Source organism: Dermacentor albipictus, chromosome 1, assembly GCF_038994185.2.
Source record: "Dermacentor albipictus isolate Rhodes 1998 colony chromosome 1, USDA_Dalb.pri_finalv2, whole genome shotgun sequence".
Lineage (NCBI taxonomy): Eukaryota > Metazoa > Arthropoda > Arachnida > Ixodida > Ixodidae > Dermacentor > Dermacentor albipictus.
Genome location: NC_091821.1, coordinates 213,123,992 through 213,143,385, shown reverse-complemented (window position 1 = coordinate 213,143,385; position 19,394 = coordinate 213,123,992). Strand labels below are relative to the sequence as shown.

Sequence of the window (19,394 nt, the reverse complement as noted above, 5' to 3'; positions counted from 1 at the left end):
AACTTACATGGCCTAGAAACTAATAAAAAAAGGAATACCTTGCCAGCTGCACAAAAATTCTTTGTGTTAAACACTGCATAAAGTTGCTAAATTTAGTAAGAAAACTGCCAAGTTGGCCTCACTGCTGGCAAGCCTGCGTTTGTTGTCTTCTGTTACAAATTTTTGTCGCTCAGAGTCATCAAGCAGCTTCAAATGGTGCAAACTCTACCCTTGCTGTCTACGCCACTTAGGACCACAGTGAAGTGACGGGAGTGCCAGACAGTGACAATGCTGAAAAAAGCCATAACCACATGGACAGCAGAGAGCAGTTTACCTCAGTTTGAAGTTGACGAGGGAATGCATATTTGGTGCAACCATTGACCATAGTTCTATCTGCCAATAGTTTCGGCACAGCAAAGGTTAAAATAGAGACTGATCCAGATGCATGCAAGCAAGCGTAGGTGCAGCAATATATTGCAGACAAGCTTTTCTAGCCACTTGCAAAATACAGCAAGACTGCCTTCAGGTGGCAGTGAAGTATCAGTGGAAGTAGGGTTAAGGCTGACAGCACGCAAATGTTCATAAACAACCAAAAATGTTTTCTCAGAACTGAAATTACTTCTCATATGGTAGCCTTACTGGAACGAGGTAGTAGTGGTTAGTGTGATAAGAAAAAAATTGTTAGGACTCCAGTCACTGATTCTCCTAAACTCAATGTGAACAGCAATGATAAGTTTCTAACTCTTCAGTACATTTAGAGAATTCTATGCGATTTTAGGAGAAACACCTCAGTACTCATAAAAAACACGGAACTCCAGTGCCAGCACAACTGGACAATGCTGAGAGGCTCCCCAACAATCTGATAAAGCATGCAGCAGCAGGCATGTGTTGTTCCCAGTACCACCTATTTGCAAGCAGGACATGTGAGGCAGACCTGGTTAGCTAGCCTACTCTGTGTGGTGACCTTTACCAAGTGTGCCTTTACTCTGGGCACATTTTGTTTTTGCACATTCACTTCAGAGGTCGTGAATCTTGCAGAAAGCAGTACAATGCAAAAGCCGATGGAGTGAGGGAAGAAAGCGCTGCAGTGCACGTGCACCAGTGTCGCAGGCACTGTGTCTCAATGAATGCTGCGCATGGTCAGGAGCTGTGGTGCGGCCACAAGATGAGCCCAATGAAAAACTGTTGGCACATTCGTCGATGCACAATGCAAGACTTATTAATCTGCTTATTCAAGGCAACCACCAAATTATAGCAGTTAGAACGCTTAAAGATGCACAATCATTGGTTCAATCTCAAGTTGAATAGCATTTTTAAAAATTGTGTTATGCTGCGCCTGAACCAAAGCATAATAAACACAATTGGCTCATTCCTTAGTTTATAACTGCTGCCCAAAGTAAATGCAGTGCAAAAGTACCTAACTGACCCCTGAGCCGCAGTTTAAAAATGCGAACTGCAGGTTTCTTTTTTTTTATTCTCACAGATGTTTGATTGTACCAGTAGGAACAGCACTGTTGACAAGCGATGTACTGCAACATCTCTATAAACATGACAAGCATATCACTGCAAACATGACATGCAAAAATAATTATTCAAAGTGACAGAAATTATGTGGCTTATATACACTTGATATAGTATTAATAAAACGACTAGCATAATTTGACTTATTTACAAGGGTCCATTTATAATCTGAGATCTTTCATTCTTCAAGAAATTCTATATATGCATACACAGCATTATTTTGATATTGCCGAGCCATGCACCCAAGATTTTTTCCAATACAGTGGCCTTCTTGTGCTGGCCACTTAATTGAGGCATATAATTTTCTTTCAATTTCATGACTTGTAGCAAAATGACATGGCTAATAAGGTAGCGACGCTTTGGAAGTTTGGCAGTGGTAAATAAAATTTTAAGGTGTAAATTTTATACAGTCTTATAAGTATTGAAATAATATTTGACAGTGAGTTTGAAAAAGAATTGATATGCAATGAATTACTTGCCTTTTAGAAAGGACTCTCTAACACTTGTCCTGCACAGGTGAAGCAGCTCCTTGAAACACAACACCACTTTAGCATCTCTGGTGTACCAGTTTCGTATGACAGTCTGAAATGATGACATTTAATTAGGAGCAGTGCACTACAAATATGAAACACATTTTCCCAACATTACGATCAATTAATTAGTTCTTTTTTACAAGACAAGCTTACAGTTTGGCTCTGAGTGTTACGTAGCACGATGCATGTGGATTTATTTTTACCACCTAGGGCTCTTTAATACACACACGAATACTTTTGCATACTGCTCCTGTTGAAAAGCAGTTGGCGTGGCAACTACATTGAATTGGCAACCTTGTGTTCAAGAGCAAAAATGGCACAGCCAACAAGTCACCATTGCAGGCAATCAATGAAATGGTGGACTGTTAAAACATTTGAGCAGCACAATAAGCTTTCTTAGAGCAATTATTGCTTACTCGAAGATTAAATGTTAAATCTACAAAGGGGGACTGAGAACTCAGCCTACCAATGAAAGGTGGTCAGGACCTGAATCATTTATGGAATTTTTTAACGTAGTCCTTTTTCAGTGCCACATATTTTTGCCAGTCGTGCTGCAGGCCCATTATACTTTTTTTGTAGAATGTTTCACCCTGCATGTGATTAAATTCCTCCACAGCAGCCATGATATCGTCGACTGACGGATAGTAGGTCCCAACTAAGTGTTGGTTCAGCTTAGGGGAAAAAAGTGAAAGTTTGAGGGAGCCACATCTCGAAAGTTGTTAGCGTGTGGAAGCAGTTTGAAGCCGCAGGGCTTGATGGCAGACATTGGAATAGTGGACTTGTGTGAAGGTGCGTTGTCTTGGTGGAAAAGGAAATGATTCTTCAACATTCTAAGCTGTTTCGCCTTGATGGCTTCCCTCAAATAGTCGAGTTGGGAGCACAATATGCTCCTTTCACTTTCACTCTTTTTGACGAACTCAGTCAGGATAGCAACTCTCACATCCATAAAAACAGAGATCATGACCTTGCTGCTTAATGGGAATGACTTGAATATTTGCAGGCGGGGAGAGAGGGTGTTTCCACTGATCTGACTGTACCTTGGACTCTGGCTGAAAGTGGTGTACCCATGGTTCTGACATGGCCACAAGATGTTTGAGAAAAGTCACACGATCTGCCTCAAGGAGAGTCAAGTTTGCGGGAGACATGATGTGCTTGTGGTGTTTGTTGCCAACAGTCAAAATTTTCTGGACCCACCAATTTGACGCCCTGTGCCCATCTCGTAAAAGTGTTTGGATGTGTCCAACTCCTTCCTAGAACATCCCAACTTTCCATGTCAAGAAACGGACTGTTACATGGCTGTCTGCCATTATTATATCCTGGATTGCTGTGATGTATTCTACCGTAATAGCAATTGCTCGCCTTTTACAGCTGGGGACATGTTGGACACAGCTGTCCCTCCTCTTGAATTCAGCCACCCCTTTTAAGGGTGATGTGGGATTGAAAATTAACTTTCGAACCATTGCAGAGATATTTATAAAAATTTATAGGTTTATGTACCTTCCTGCTTTAACTAGATATTATACATTTCATTAATACAGATTTAATAGAAAAGAAGTTATGGTTGTCATATAAACCAATTAGGCATGTCAACTTAGGAAAGCTATCATTTCAGAAATAATGAAGACACACTGATTGTTTTTGTTGATGCCTTCTACAGGAAAGCTACAAGCTGGATAAGGCCAGCCGCATGTTTTTGATTACATTTCTGTAACGATGTAATCACTTTAAGGCTAAGTTCAATTTCTTTTATTGTCATTATATGTCAAATATGTAAGAATTTTTTGTGCTAATAAAAATTTAAAGATATAAAAAGTACTTCATCTTGCTCCTGACAAAATTTCATCCCAGAAACTACTTTGAAAGCAGGTTTTGGTGAGAGAGAGAGAGAGAGAGAACAACTTTAGTGAAAATGCCTGCAGAGTCGGTTAGGCTCCCTCCACGCAGGGAGGACAAGCTTTTACCGCAACGCGGCCACTACGTCAGTATCGTGCATTGTGCTCCTCGAGGTCTTGGTTCCTCGCTACTTCCCCGGGTCCGAGAGGGCCGCCGCTCCCTGTTTTGGTTGAAGCAAAGCAAAAAAGATAGTTTTCCTAAAGGTTTTGCTCGACAAAAAAAGTGCATAGTGAGGAAAATGAGCTCAAAGATTTCGGAACATGCTGCTTTATTTTAAGGCCAAAAACAATTAATTAAACGTGCCCTGCTTCATAGATTGAACCCTCATCTTCAATTCAAACCTGCTCATCAGCTTCAAGTCATCTTCACTTTATTTCAGCTTTAGAGCAGCCTAGCACCCTTGTCTGTGCTTGCAGACAAGGGTGCCGCAGTTAGAATTAGGCCTTTCTTTTTTAGTTTTTATGCTGCGGTCTGCTGTAATCCCAAGGGAAGGTCTCCCATGATTAAAATGCGTGAAAAAAAAAGTTCTAACATGGGCATTCACTCCATGTTCAGTTTCTTGCCCGCTCTGCGACCGCGCCTTGAATACAGCATTCATGGGCGCCTTCGATGGCGAGTGTGCGCCACCGTCACGAGAACAGAATACATTTTCTTCTTTTCTATGGCACAGATTGCAACCAACCTTGGTGATAAGCTTCTTTATATGTTTAGGAATCTAAAATAAACAAAATTTGAAAATGCATTTTTTTCCGGCGAAAATCGCAATTTCAGCCCAGGATACCCTTTTAACACAGTGGGATAGAATGAAGCATCCTTCCGTTATGTTTCTATCATGTGCTTGTGAACGTCCTGGCCACTCATGCTCTTTTGCAGCAGGTATCGCATGCCTGCATGTCTGCTTACTTCTCTTGTTTTTCAAAAAGTTATCAAAAAGGGGGTGGCAGCCCTAGTCAAGCTGCAGATATGCAGCTTTTACCCTGCTATCCTCACCATAAATGGTACATTTTGTTGTGGCACAAATGTACTGATGTGGTGAAATAAAGCAAATCTCAAATCTCAAAACCTTCTGCACTTCAGTCATCAATATTCGAAACATAGAATAAGTTATTAGTGAGAAATTTGATATGCGGCTTTCCTGAAACATTTGCTGAGTCGCAAAACTAACATTCAGCTTAGAAATATGCATTGTGGCTAGGTCAAGTTTTCAGTCACCCCTCGTACACACAAAATATCCTTCAGCAAGGTTTGCTACACTAAGCGATGCATAAAAAGCATTAAAGTAGTTGTATTGGCCCAAAATGAAATGAAAATTCACAAATGCAAATCTTGAGCGCTTCTCGCTGTGTTCACAGAAAGAACTGAAGATTAAAAATTTATTAAGCACTAAACATTTTCTGATTTCAGTAGTGAACAAAGAATGTGTACGAGGTGTTGTGATCGACTGTTTGCCTCGCGACACCCTTCAGTCACGGCTTGCACGATTATGGGGAACGGGCCGACGGCCTCGTCAAAATGGTTCTTGACATGGATGATTTATGACCAGCGTGGGAGTACCTCGTTCAGGAGAAGTTTGAGCAATTAGCATGATACGGCCATCACTTGTCAGCCACACAAACTGGCATGTCTAAGCCGGAGACGTGGTCAGTGCAATGATACAGCCATCACCCGTCAGCTGCATACATTGGCATGTCCAAGCTGGAGACGCGGTCAGCGTGATGATCAGCCATCACCTGTCAGAATACGATCACAGTCAGCGTACATTCTCCTCCTTTCCCTGTTTGTGCCCAGTGATGTGCGTGCATTTCCAACCAAGTTTCCTTTTTGTGGGAAAGGGAAACCGACCTCCAGATTGGTGGGACCTGATGTCATCGGTCTCCTGACTCCGGATTGGGGGAAGTGACTGAACAATGATCACGCGAGAAGGCCTAAAAGGAGCAATGGACGGCTGGAGTGATCGGCGACTACAACTTCCTCGTCAACTTTTCTGTATTACTTAGCATTTTCTTGTACATATGTAAATATAAATGTGCTTGTCAAGCGTCCTGAATATTGGACCCAGCCTCACGTTCACTAGCTCCTCCACAAGGAAAGAGGATCCCATGTCTTCGAACCCCCGAGTCACCAACAGGGGTGAAAGGATAAATAAAAGTAGTTTATATTGTCCAATACATACATTCTGTATTTGCAGTAATTGCACAAAGCAATTACAGATGGCTAAAGTGGCAAAGAACATTCAGCAGGTTACAGAGATTGGTTTATTATATAATGGCGAAAATCACTGCTAATATCAGGAAGAAAAAAAGAAAAAAGCTCTGCAACACCCACACCATGTTTGTGAAGTGGATGTAATGAAGTATAACAATAGGACAAATATGTCTACAAAGTTACAAGCATGGGGATGCTAGACTCTTGCGCGTCCCTTGATGTTGTTTTCCCTGTAATACCAGTAATCCGGCTTCTCCGTGTAGCTAAGCACCGCCGGCGGTCGGTGTGGTTGCAGCATATTACGAGAAATGGCATGAGCGTTGCACTGCTAATGCCACCTAATGGAGGGGTTATTGGGGCACGAAAGGAAGTAGACACATCCTCTTTGGCTTGGGTCGGTGAGCTACGTAGTCATTTCATGTGCTCGCCCACCGTTCGTGGGACTGTCCTGCGAAAGGCTTCGGTGCAGGACATCGGAATGGACGACCACAATCGTTCGAACATGCCACTGTTTGCGTGACCGTACGCACGAACAATTAGGCATTGGTGTCCAGCATGGGGGCGAACATATTCACTGCCTATCAGGTTGCGATGAGTCTGACTTCCTCGATTTGTCGCACACCCATCGGCATGTTCTATGCGTTCAGCTAGTTCAGATAATTCAGCTAGCAGGCATTAGTGTATGAAAGGTGCAATAAATGCCCTTTCGATTGTTTGCACTACTATGTTGTCACTGCTTTGTCCCAAGAACACATTTCAGACCCCACATCATACACCAGCAGCACAAGTTTAAAGTTTTTCTTACCACTGTAAGGATGCTCATTTTGAGTGGTTTCATACTATACCACTTTATTTCAAGAAATTACTACTCACAACATATAGTACTGTGATACAGTATAGGTCACAGTATATGTATTGTGATATATGGTGATGTACCGGGTGATCATGTTGAAGTTTTAGAGAATTTTAAAAACTTACATGTAGCAGATAGCATTATTCCATTCCTTGAGATGGAATATTCAAAGAGGCAGACATGCACAAGAGATCGAAACACATATTCAACTAATTAACAAAAAGTCACTAATTAACTTCACAAATAATTACTTTACAGTACATATCACAATTAAAAAAATGTAGCCAGTGAGTTTGCAAGGCATACCCACTTAGAATGCATTTTCAGAATGACACTAGTTTCAAAATATTCATTGGCAAAAATGTGCGACAAAATACATGAGTGTTCCAGTGACTTTTATGCTTCAATGCATAAAAGAGCATTTTGGTAAAAAGGCAAGTGGAACTACAGTGCGCTTTTATCACTGCGAGTTTGATGGTGCGTATCTCGAAACCTATGCCATCCTTAAAATTTTTTCTTAGTGGATATGCTTGCACACCATGTACAATTAGTAAATTGCAATATGTGCCACAAATTAATTAATGAAGAAGTTAATTAGTGAATTTTCGTCAATTAGTTGATTGTGTGTTTCGATTTCTCTTGCAAGTAATGTCCACCTCTGAATATTCCAGCTCAAGAAATAGAATTTTGCTGTCTGCCACATGTGATTTCTTAAAATTCTGTCAAACTTAAACATGATCACGTTGTATACTGTGATACATCAAATTATAGCCTAATCATTGGCATTTTGAATGGAAGATAGAAGCAGCAATTCCACAAAATGCTTCTGAAAATCTTTGTGAAACTACACCACATGGCAAAAAGTGCAAAATAAATTATTTGCGATATTACTGAAATGTATTCGGTAAAAAAAATCTAAAATGCAGGTTCTGTGCCTTGACAATGTTTTTTCTAGTTCTGTAACACGGCTGTTGCACAGTGCGCTTTCAATAGTTATCTGAGCCTGATTGGGATTGAATTTCTCTAACACGATTGGCTTTCTTTCACAGCTTTTTAAAGAAGCCAATCATGACAAAGTAATTCAATCTCGATTGGGCTGAATCCTCAATGTGAAGTATAAATAATACAGTTCAAACCTGTATCTCTGAAGGTATTTTTCTCATTTTGCATATTCTAAAGCAATGTTTTGAGTTATCAAAAACTCTAGTTTCTACATTACATTAGACATACTTAGTTTTAGAGAGTTTTCTGGGATTAGATTTTATGAAGAATGCTACTGTGGACCCAGATTTTAATGTAACTTTCTTCCAATACAAAAATTGAAATGTTGAACACAAAGTGGAAGTGCAATTGTAATAGTGCCACATACATACCTTTTTTTTTTAAAATGAAAACTACCATAACATAAAGAAATGGTTCCACAGTTTGGCCTCAACATATTATTATATAGAACACACCAATTCTAAACATTCTTGTAATTTCAGATTGATAGTTTTTCTGGCTAACCACAGTCACTCAAACCACTGAAGAGCCATAACTTTTTGAAACATTATAGAATAATAAAATTTGGCACCTAGCTTTATACTGCTGCTTTGAACATGCCTTTTAATCTTTATTGAAATTAAGGAAGTGGTTCAAAAGTTCACCTTTATGGGTAGCGTTCCCCCTGAAAGCAAAGCAACTGTCACAGTGGGCAACCACTGTGACAGTTGCAACCAGACAACCAGGCAACCAGACATAGTTTGCCAAGTTTTCACTGCTGCTATTGTTTAAACATTGTGCTGCTGGCTCAACCAAAGTGCAAGTTTTGCATTGTTTGATTCAGGAATAATGACACCAACTGGAAGCCAATTTCCACAGTACTGCATATTGAATCAGCACAAGACGTTTGACTAGTTATACTTAGCATTGTATACCTTCTGAAATACGAGACAGCACAGCAAGATGACATTCCACTCTCCTGTGAGAAGATGTACATGAGCCAAACCGGATGCTGCCTCAACATTCACCTCGGCAACCACTCAAACAACCTTTGCAAGAAACAAAGGAACCAACGCATCTCTCCATTGTAGCAATGTGGATGCACACCAGACTTTTACACATGCATTGTAATCGGAAGATACTGAAAAATGTATGTGCGCTTGATAACTGAAGCACATGTGTTTCACAACTGCAGAACTGCAAGGGACATTTAGAAAGTAAGTTTCGTCGTTTGTATGAAAGAGAAGATGGCACACCAGGTGGAACGAACAATCGCCATAAGAATCCATGCCTGTGGCTGGCTCAGCGACGGAAAGAGCATCAGCGGAGGAGGAATGATGCATGCGCAGAGTGCCGAAGAAGAGAGAGTAGCAGCAAACTGTCGTGCCGCCCGAGGTTATTCAAGAACAAATCACGAAGGCAGACAGACGTGTTCTGACAATGTGGTCGCCAGTGGAAGTGCGTGCTGTTATCCGGTAAGAATGGGCACCTGTTCCCTGCATTGAAAGCCGCACTTTCGGGACGTCACTTTTAAAACAATGCTGAGGTGGAGCAGGCCGTACGACAATTCCTTGCATCGGAGGGCACTGAGTTTCTTACAGAGCGGTTTCTTCAAACTGATTGCATGCTACAACGAATGTCTCAACATTGGTGGTGACTATGTGGAAAATGATGCAAGATGTATAGTTCATGATGCCATGGTGTATGTTTTTTTTTGTTGGAATTAAGTTTCTATGGGAAAATAAATGACAAAACTTACTTTCGGAACATGTGCTCACAGCTGTGCTCGCTCTATATTGCCTTGCCGTGATAAAGTCACAGTTAGTCAGTGCTTGTTTTGTCTTCTCCCTATCTATCTTCATCTTACTGCACTGTTTCACAGTTCAGAAGCCTGCCTATTAAAGTTTTATTTTTCAGGTCTCCCTAGCATGCCAAATACTCACAAATCTCACCAAAAATATAAGTGCAGTTCAATTCATATGGTGCATGGCATTGCTTGTAGGATGATTTCAAAGTCATTGTTTGGAATCGTGTTAAAAGATTCAAATGGACTGACCTCTATGTCCCAGAAAAGAGAGAGTTAACTAAAAGAGAAATAATTATTCAGGGGTCCAAGACATCAAAGGGCATTGTCAGCCTCAAAAAAAAAAAAAGAAGTTATACATGCTATATGCAATACTAAATTTTAGCAGGAACGACAGCTTTAGAAATAAAAAATATACCTGAAGCAAGTTTTTGGCCAGCCTGACTTTGCCAGTGTAGAGAAGAAGAAAATGATTGCTCAGCTGACGGCAGAGTTCATTTGAAAATGGCAGCACTTCAACATCCACACAAAGTGGTAAGTGAGGCTGGGAGGAGCCTTGCACAAGCCCACCAGTAACTCCCCCAACTTGATCTTGCCAGCCTCCTCCTGTTGTTAAGAGTTGTTCTACAAGCAGAACCTGTAACAGAAGCGTGCAATACCTGGTCAAAAGTAACACATGAACACATCTATGTGCTTTTACTCATGCTTACATGGTTGCTGTCTATAGGGGCTAGAGGTGAAAAGCCCGCAAAGAGCTATACTGTGTACCGATTACACTGCCAAGAGAAGTCAGGCTCTGTTTGTGCACAGGGAAAATGCTAGAAACAATAACCTGCTGCAGGGCAAAGGATGTACAAAACCTTGTAGAAATTCTGGCGAAATAAATATTTGCTTCTTGATCGTTGCTGAAGATACAAGTATACTCCTCCCTTGTGCAACAACAATGCAAATAGTGCAACAGCAACTATTTAAATATGGCAACTTTATTTGTGATACTGCAACATACAAAGTAGCAATAGCATTAGAAAAATCAAGTTCTGCTTACACAGTGAATGACAGCCAGCTTGTCAAATGTCCGTCCAACTGCAGTCCACAGAGCTGACACAATAGCTGCAGCCAAGATGCTACTTGTTCCCAGGCCTGCAACATTTAAAGGCATCTCAAATCGTAGCTCTTGCCAGAAAAGGAGCAGGCTTTACCTGATCCTTGAGGCAAGTTGGACCAGCTCTGTAGCTCAATGCCACCTCCATGCAGTGCTAGAAGCTGCTGTGACAGCTTATGTTCATGGTCAATCTTGACAACACCAGAGCCAATAAGACAGGCTTTAAGGAGAGCACCTGCAGTTACAAGGGAAGGGGTCACACATCAAGAAATGTCACATATTTTAGAAAAACCTCTTCTTTGAGCAAAGGTTATGGCCCACGTTACCAGTTTCTGAAGTTATATGTGCTGTTACATGCACAAGCATACAGTTACAGTAGATATCATCCACTGCTAAACTTGGATGGCAAAGATAGATGATTTATTTGCACTCCAAGAAGACATTTATAAATGAGGCCACTAAAACAAAAGTGTCTGTCTTGTTTCCAAAGCTTTGACCTTTATTGTATGGTGACTGACCTAACCAATTAAAACAATTGTGTCAGATGACTCAACACAATCCTCATAAAATAGTACTTTGGCTACAACTTCATGGCCAAATAACTAGGTATTAAGTAGTGGTGTGCGAATATGTGAAACTTCGAATATAAATCAGGCAGTCTGCTACTAGATTTCTATTAGGTTTGAGAATTAGCTATTCGAAGTTGTCGAATATTCATTCTGTACGAATACTATAAGCGACATCGACAGTTGCAGTCTAAAGAGAGAAGGACCAAGTGGAGATCCTTCCAAATTATTCTGATGCAGAAAAACCATAGCTGCACAGACAAACCCATTCCTGAGAGAATGAATGAAGGAGATCTATTCTATACAATCGTTTCCAGTCGTTAATAAGCAAGTCTCACCTTGTGGAGCCTACGCATTTGCAGACACAACTGAGGCAAAGCAAGTTACTATTTGACCCATCTCACCATGTTTGTATTCCTTAAAAACGGTATGCAGTGCTGCAGTATTACACTTAGCTTCTTAAACGAACACTGCACTATACAGGGTGCTTTTTTCTAGCTGCACCAAATTTTTTAAATGAGAAAAATATAATTCATGGTAACTTTATGTTTACCATTTGAGTGTACGAATAGGTGGCCTCTAGATACAGAGCAATTTCCGCAATTATGTGCCTAATTAGCGAAGTTAGGGTAATAAGCTTTCTAAGGATCAACAACAGGTCGCTACAGCAAATGAGTACTTTTGGGCCCGTCCTTGACAGTACCTATCCCAACGGTCGAATTTTGAATAGCGGATTTCACATGGGAGATACGCGAACAGTTAGTTTCCCTTGGCAGGCTCCTTGAAACCGAAACTGGCTGGAAAAAGAGCATCTGTGTGGTCAATGTTGCCGCCCCCCTGACTTCTGTCACGTCTCCGAGGTCACCGCCAGTCCGGCCTGCGAGCAGCTTGCGTTATCTCATTGCTATCTACGGTGTTGGCCTAGCGCTTCAGTGCCGGCAGTCCACCAAGTTTACCTTGTCATTCTGTTGGGTGCCACATGTCCATTTCCACCGACGAAATGCCATTTCAGGGGCCGAAAGGAATGACGAAGTAAATTTGGCGGCCCGCCGGCATTGAAGCAATAGGCCAACGCTGCAGACAGCAAGCAGATAATGCAAGCTGCTCGCACGGCTGGGCCGGTGGTGACCTCGGAGACATGACGAAAGGGCGGGGGGGCAGCGACATTGACCACACAGATGCTCTTTTTCCAGCCAGTTTCGGTTTCAAGGAGCCTGCCAACGGAAACTAATCGTTCGCATAGCTCCCGCATGAAATCCACTATTTAAAATTTAATCGTTGGGGTATATAGTGTCGAGGACGGGCCCCAAAGTACTCAATTGCTGTAGCCACTTATTGTTGATAATTAACAAGCTAATTACGGTAACTTTGCTAATTAGGCACATAATTGCAGAAATTGCTCTGTATCTAGAGGCCGCCTATCCGTACACTCAAATGGTAAACATAAAGTTACCGTGATTTATATTTTTCTAATTTCAAAATTTGGTGCAGCTAAAAGAAAAACGCCCTGTATATATGCATCTTGCAGTGTGCTATTCCTCTGTTTCCTATAGTCACTGGTTATGGTACACCAGGTACAGCCACCTTTCGTCTGTTTTTCACTTACAAGCTTTTCAGTTGACCTGACGTCCAGTCGTCAATGGGGCGCCGAAACACTTTTCTGAGTAATCATAGAATGGCCTCACTATTAAAGGACATTGTCTCACGAACCTCATGCCGCAAAATTTTTTTAAGTACTTCAAGTACGAGTGGAGTTATCGCATCGATATGCAGCTTTCTCTTTCTTTTCATATCTGCTAGTGCTTTGGAAGCTACACAGGAGAGAAAGCCAGAGGGAAAACCCCCCGTCCAAATATTGAGCACCTCGGCAGTGAAAGGGCTTATCGCAGCACCCTGTGGCGGCTGCAGATTATGCTGGCAGCTGCGGCAGACTACGCTATGTAGCACATGCTGTTGCTATCAGCTCCGAGCCCACACGGAGCAGTTACAGCTGTTGTGTGTAGACGAACAGTGTAAAGATGAAAGGACTTTCCTATTTTTGCTTTTAGAACACAGACATTTCTGTTTCATTTATTTAACTCAATATTAGCAACTATGCATTACTGAGACTGCTCTTGTGATGATGAAATCAGCCAGTAGCATTGGTGGATCTAGCTGCTTGCGATGATGCTGCATGACGAAGTTGCGGCTATGTCCTAGATTAATGCAGCCATGTCTTTCTGCGTGGGTCTCAGAACTATGATTTTCAGAGGACAACAGTCTCACATGCTTTTCTCATAGCCTTGGCAGAGAGGCCTTTAATTTTCTTACTGATGTAACTAATTACTCCTCAGCAGGCTTGAAAGCACTGAATTTTTAACAAAGAGTGCAAAAAAAAAAAAGCTGCATTGCACTAATGTCAATTAGTTCTTGTTTGGGTAAGGCCAGTCTGGCCCAAAAATGAGGGAAGCCGAAGAGTAAGGTTTTCAAGCTCATTTCTCTTAGCACTTCAGTAAAGCAAACAGGACAAAATCAACCCACTAACAGACACTCATGTACAAAGACCAGGTTTCCTTTACTCCACTTTTCCATCAAATTATGTTCATGAGATTGTGCAGGTGCGATACTGAAACACTGGAGGGTTTTGAGCACATGGAGATGAAAGGATATCATGATTCAAAAACACACGGAAACTGATACAGGCAAGTCAATGAGGATGTAACTGGGCATTATGCCCCTTACGGAAAAGTAACAGACACCACCTGCAGTTTGAACTACAGTTTAAAGGCAGTCAGCAAACATGTTGATTTTTCTTTAGGACATTATTCAGGCACAGGACTACATCAGAAGGAACAAAGAACAACTGTGCCACCAGGTGGCACACAAAGTTAAGGACTTGACAGAGGGTTCTGTTACTTTTGTGCCTAGGTGTACAGTTACAGCATCTAGGAGGCCAATGAACCAAGGACAAAGGCATAATTCACCCAAGGCGCCATTTATATGTAGCATGAGCTTTCCTAGCAACACTTTATATTGCAGAAAGCGTTCCTACAGCTTAATACAAAATCAACATGGTCATATTCATGCACGTGGCATCCTTACCTCTAGCACCAGGCTGACTATAGTCAAGAAGGTCTTCCATGGTAAATATTTCAACCTTCTCTGGAACATTTTGGTGCAGCAGTGTGATGACAATGTGTGGTCTATTAGACAGGAAAATCACAATAGAGTGTATTAATTATGAAATCAGCTGGAAAAGAAACAGTATGTCTCATAAGGCACAACTTACTCATGTATTCTTCGTGCCTTGGCTCCAATGGGTTTCTGTCAACAAAAATCTTTAGCAGATCTATGCGATCTCTTGGTACATATTCATTAGGATCAGTGTCGGCTGTTAATAGTGAGCCCATTAAGAGCAAAGACATTAACTAGCTTACACTGCTGTCTTTACAAAGGTCACTGAAATCTGAAGAAATTTACATAAGGACTATCAGAAACTTTTGAGAAGATGACCACCTGCTCTACCAAGGTTCATTGCAACTTAGGTAATTACAGCTTTAGTCCTTTCCCAGACACTAAATGACTAACCAGTATCTATGAGACTACTCACTAGTTATCTACATAGTTTAATGGTGATACATTTACTCTGCTTCCTGTGAGGATTCTTGGAAAATGATCTATGCACCGAGGCCCAAGTGAACAGCACTGAGGAAACTAGACAAATCAAAGTGTGGATAAGTTTTTAACAGTTGGCATGGCCAGAAGGTTTTAATATGCACATGCAGTTTGAGATATTTCTGCTGCTACAGACCACGAAGCACAGAAGAACTGGCAGTAATGAGAAAAAAAAAATTATATTAACTCAACTTCCATGTCCCAAACGCATAACAAAATTATAACAGGAAGAAATTTGAACATATTTTCCTAGCTGAAGACATGGCTACAAATTGGAGCCAACTCAAAATAGGTACTGTAAGTATTATTGATACAATGTAGCATTAAGAGGCAATGAATGCATAGCACAACCATGCTCAACTTCTAAAATGAGTGTAGCATTACAAATAAAATTAAACATGCAAATTAAAATGGTTAACAGCTCACCTGGCCATCAACAAGCACAGCAATATTAATTACTGAGCCCCCAAGCTCATAGCAGATAGGTGGTGTGTCTGTCCACCCACCAAACAAATCCATTCTTGCAGGGCACTCTGCTACAGCCCACTCTCCAAAAGGGGGTGGGCAAGGAGCTGCAGCTGTTATGGTATACTGCAACCAAGAACACAACATCGGTAGAACACATGCACACACACATGCACACAGCTGTGTGGCATGTGGTAAAATAAAGCACTGTAAATCAATATGAAGGATTAGTTCAAAAGAATAAAAAACCAAGCAGACTCATGCAACCTTGCAGAATCATTTCGCAGAATCACTACCGAATTCTCACTGAAGTTGTTTCTGCTCTGAACTTTTTCCGATGGTGGCCTTTCAATTTGATCCTAACCTCTGGTCTTGGTCTTGCTTATCTCTATGTCCCAGCCTGAAAGTTTCATTATCATGCTTAAGTTGAGTTTCAAAACTTACTCCATACTTTCTGCAGTTCTTGTGCCCTTTTGTTTTTTTTTCTTCTGGCTCCCGTAATTACCCCACAACTTTGAAGCCGGACCAGCACGTATATCAAGGTGCATACTCCATTCCCAATCATTTCCAACTTTACCCTCCGCGGAGGATTAGTGGCTATGGTGTTACACTGCTAAGCATGAGGTCGGGGCATCAAATCTCGGCCGCAGCAGATGCATTTTGATGTGGGTGAAATACAAAAATGCCTGTGTCCTGTGCATCGGGGGCACGTTAAAGAACCTCAGGTGTTAAAAATTAATCCGGAGTCCCTTACTACAGCGTGCCTCATAATCAGATAGTGGTTTTGGCACATTAAACCCCAGAATTTAATTTAATTTAAAAAAATTTCAATGTTACCTGCCTCGTAATTCTCTGACAGCAATGGCTTTAGTCGTACTCATACTTCTGCTGGGAACATACAATTGATGTGACTTTGGTAAATTTCTTCCAACTTCCTAGTTGCCCTACAAATTTTAAACTTTACTAGCATGTTCTTAAAGGTACATGCTCCTTATAAAGCCTCTATCTGATCTGCCCAGTAGTTGCTTTGTGGTACTTCTGTGAAATAAAACTTACAAGGTAGCTCCAATAAGGAATTACTGAACCTTTGATAATTTCACACGACGAACCTAATCAACCAAGATCAACATACATAATTCCAACTATGTGTACATATCATCCGCCACAGCTATGACCCCTATTCCCCCAACATGCGCACATGACTTTATCCAGCAGTCAATGGAGACACTGGGCCATAAGCACCGTGATGGCCCAGTGTCTCCATTGACTGCTGGATAACCATCTACGTGATGAACCCATCTACGTGATGGGTTCGCCCTCCCATCACGTAGATGGGAGGGCGAACCCCCCCTGGCGATACCGAAGCCTACCCTCCCCCACACACAGACCTAAGATGTCATTACCAGAGTTTTCTCACCCACATCATTTGAGATTTCTTTTTACTTGCCTCAACCTTCTTACTTAAAATTTTATTGTGGCTATTAGCTTACTGCATCATTCTTGGTGCAGACGTTCACGACCTTTAATTCATACTTTTGCTTTATTTCTGCAAATCATGACACTAGGATGACAAGCACATTAGAAGCACTAGCGGCAGCTGCCTCATCTGTATTGTCTCACTTCAACATTGTTTTAAATTTTTGCTTTAAACGCCTTGCACATACACAATGTATTTAAATATACACAAAAGACAAAGTTTATTATATTTTTGAAAGAGAACGAGGTAGCCAATTATAAATTATTTCTAAAGGTATGAATAGTCTATGCCTGGAGAATTAATATGTTACTGCATGTTCATCTCGCTTCAAATTGCTTTGTGTGCTGTTTTTGACCCTGAAAAAAAACTGCAGACTTCAGTGACCTCTTCAGCAAAGTCTTTTTTATCAACAGCGTGTAAAATGCACATGAATGATACACGTCTCAGTATCGCTTCTCATACCAGTAAGCAATGCTAATGACTCATAAGAAAAAAAGAACTCTTCTAATAATTTACAATGTGTATTAGGGATGGAAACATCCTCACTTGCATGCAGAGGTCATAAATATATAAAGGGTGTTAAACTAACGTGCACCCAGACTTACAAAAAAAACAATTGTGTTACATGTACTCTAAGAAAACCTAGTGCATATTGTTTCCAGTACAGTGAAGTAGCTGCCAGTAATTTTTTCATCGCTGAGATTTAATTAGGTAATTGTATCATCAGAAATTATGAAAACCTGAGACATACCGGCAGCTTCCAGAAACAGTGGCAGAGGAGTTCATCTTTGAGTCCTAGCCTGCGCACGCATGTTCTAGCATTTATGGCCTCAAACCGTCATGCTAGCGTTGGCGACGTGGTCGCCCAGGTACCAATTTCCAAGTCATCAGTTTAGAGTATTCTAAATGAATCGGCTTTTAACCTGTACCACGTTAACCTGCACCGATGCTTGGAAGATATGCACCTGCAGAATCGACTAGATTTCTCAAAATAAGTCCTCACAAAAGCTGATGAGTCATCAGACTTTTTGAGCAACATCATGTGCACAGATGAAGCCAATTTTTGCAGAAAGTGGATGGGGAAACGGCGCCACAGTAGCTCAATTGGTAGAGCATTGCATGTGTAATTCGAAGAAATGGGATCGTTCCCCACCTGCGGCAAGTTGATTTTTCATCCACTTTGTGGGGTTCTCCTCCCATACTCTTGGGACAAAGGAACGACAACACAGTAGTGCAAACAATCACAAGGGCATTTATTTCATCCTTCATAGATCAATGCCTGCTAGCCAAGTTGCTATCCACAAAACATTCCGATGTGCGCGCAACAAATCTAGAAAGTCAGACTCACCGCGAGCGAATATGTTCGCCCCATGCTGGATCCCAACGCCTGGTCGTTCGCGTGTACGGTCACGCGAATCGTGGTGCGTTCGAAGGCAGCCATGCGAGGCAGTCTCGCAGAAGCATGGGTCGGCGCGCACGCGGGACGTCCACGCTGTTCCCCGACCCGCCGGGAAAGAGCCAGCCCCTTCTCCCCTGCGCCCCCAAGTAACCCTGCCGTGAGGCGGCGTTAGCAGCGCAACACTGGCGCCATCTCTCGCACTGCGCCCCAACCACATCGACCGCCGCGGGCATCACGCAGGCCACGCGGCGAAGCCGGATTACAGGAGACGCCATGCGGGAAAAACATATCAGGGGACGCGCGAGAGTCGCGCATCCCCACAACTTTCATTTCCATTAATTTATGATTTCTTTATTTTCATTTATTAAGCACAAGTAATTTCACCTATGCTGTCCTTGGTGTCAGTGTTTGTTGGCTTCTTATGATATAATTAATAAAAATCGGGCCCCTTGGTTAACCGCTTTTTTTTCGTGTCTGATAATTTGTAACATTTATTTGCAAATTGCCTAAGGAATCTAGGAAAGAGACTGCATGTGATGAATAGGCTGTCAGTGTGATAATACAAAGGCACGTTTTCAACAGTCCTAAGGAATTTAAAAAAAAATTTATGAATCTTATGCTAGTTTTCATGGGTCGTGGTTGCCCAAACTAAATGGCAATATTTAACTCTAGAATAAAACAACATGTTGTAGATTAGTATCATAATGTTAGATGGCAGTATCTGGTGATTACAGTAAATAATACCAAAAATTTGTGCAAGCTTGATCAGCATAAGATTGATGTGGGCATTCTATGACATGTTTTCTTGAAATACAATGCCTAAAGTCTTAAAGTAGGGCACAATTTCAATGTGCATTGATCTTAACAAAATAGATTTATTAGTCAATATGCTCTGGTTGTTGGATAGAAATGCTAGCTTTAGTTTTACTAGTATTAATCTGAAGGCAAGTTCATTGTGTCCA

The 19,394-nt window shown here is 41.4% G+C and overlaps 1 protein-coding gene across 1 annotated transcript in view; it reads right to left on the bottom strand.

The window, feature by feature from the left end:
• The window catches only part of LOC135915995 (L-fucose kinase-like), a 73,117-nt gene that overhangs the window by 7,896 nt on the left and 45,827 nt on the right, over positions 1-19,394 (bottom strand). Inside the window, exons 19-25 of the mRNA XM_065449191.1 lie at positions 15,518-15,682; positions 14,706-14,740; positions 14,519-14,619; positions 10,969-11,106; positions 10,815-10,909; positions 10,188-10,406; positions 1,980-2,082 (exon numbers count right to left, since the gene is read on the bottom strand). Of these exons, the coding sequence (XP_065305263.1) occupies positions 1,980-2,082; positions 10,188-10,406; positions 10,815-10,909; positions 10,969-11,106; positions 14,519-14,619; positions 14,706-14,740; positions 15,518-15,682 (856 nt within the window). The remainder of the gene's footprint in view (positions 1-1,979; positions 2,083-10,187; positions 10,407-10,814; positions 10,910-10,968; positions 11,107-14,518; positions 14,620-14,705; positions 14,741-15,517; positions 15,683-19,394) is intronic.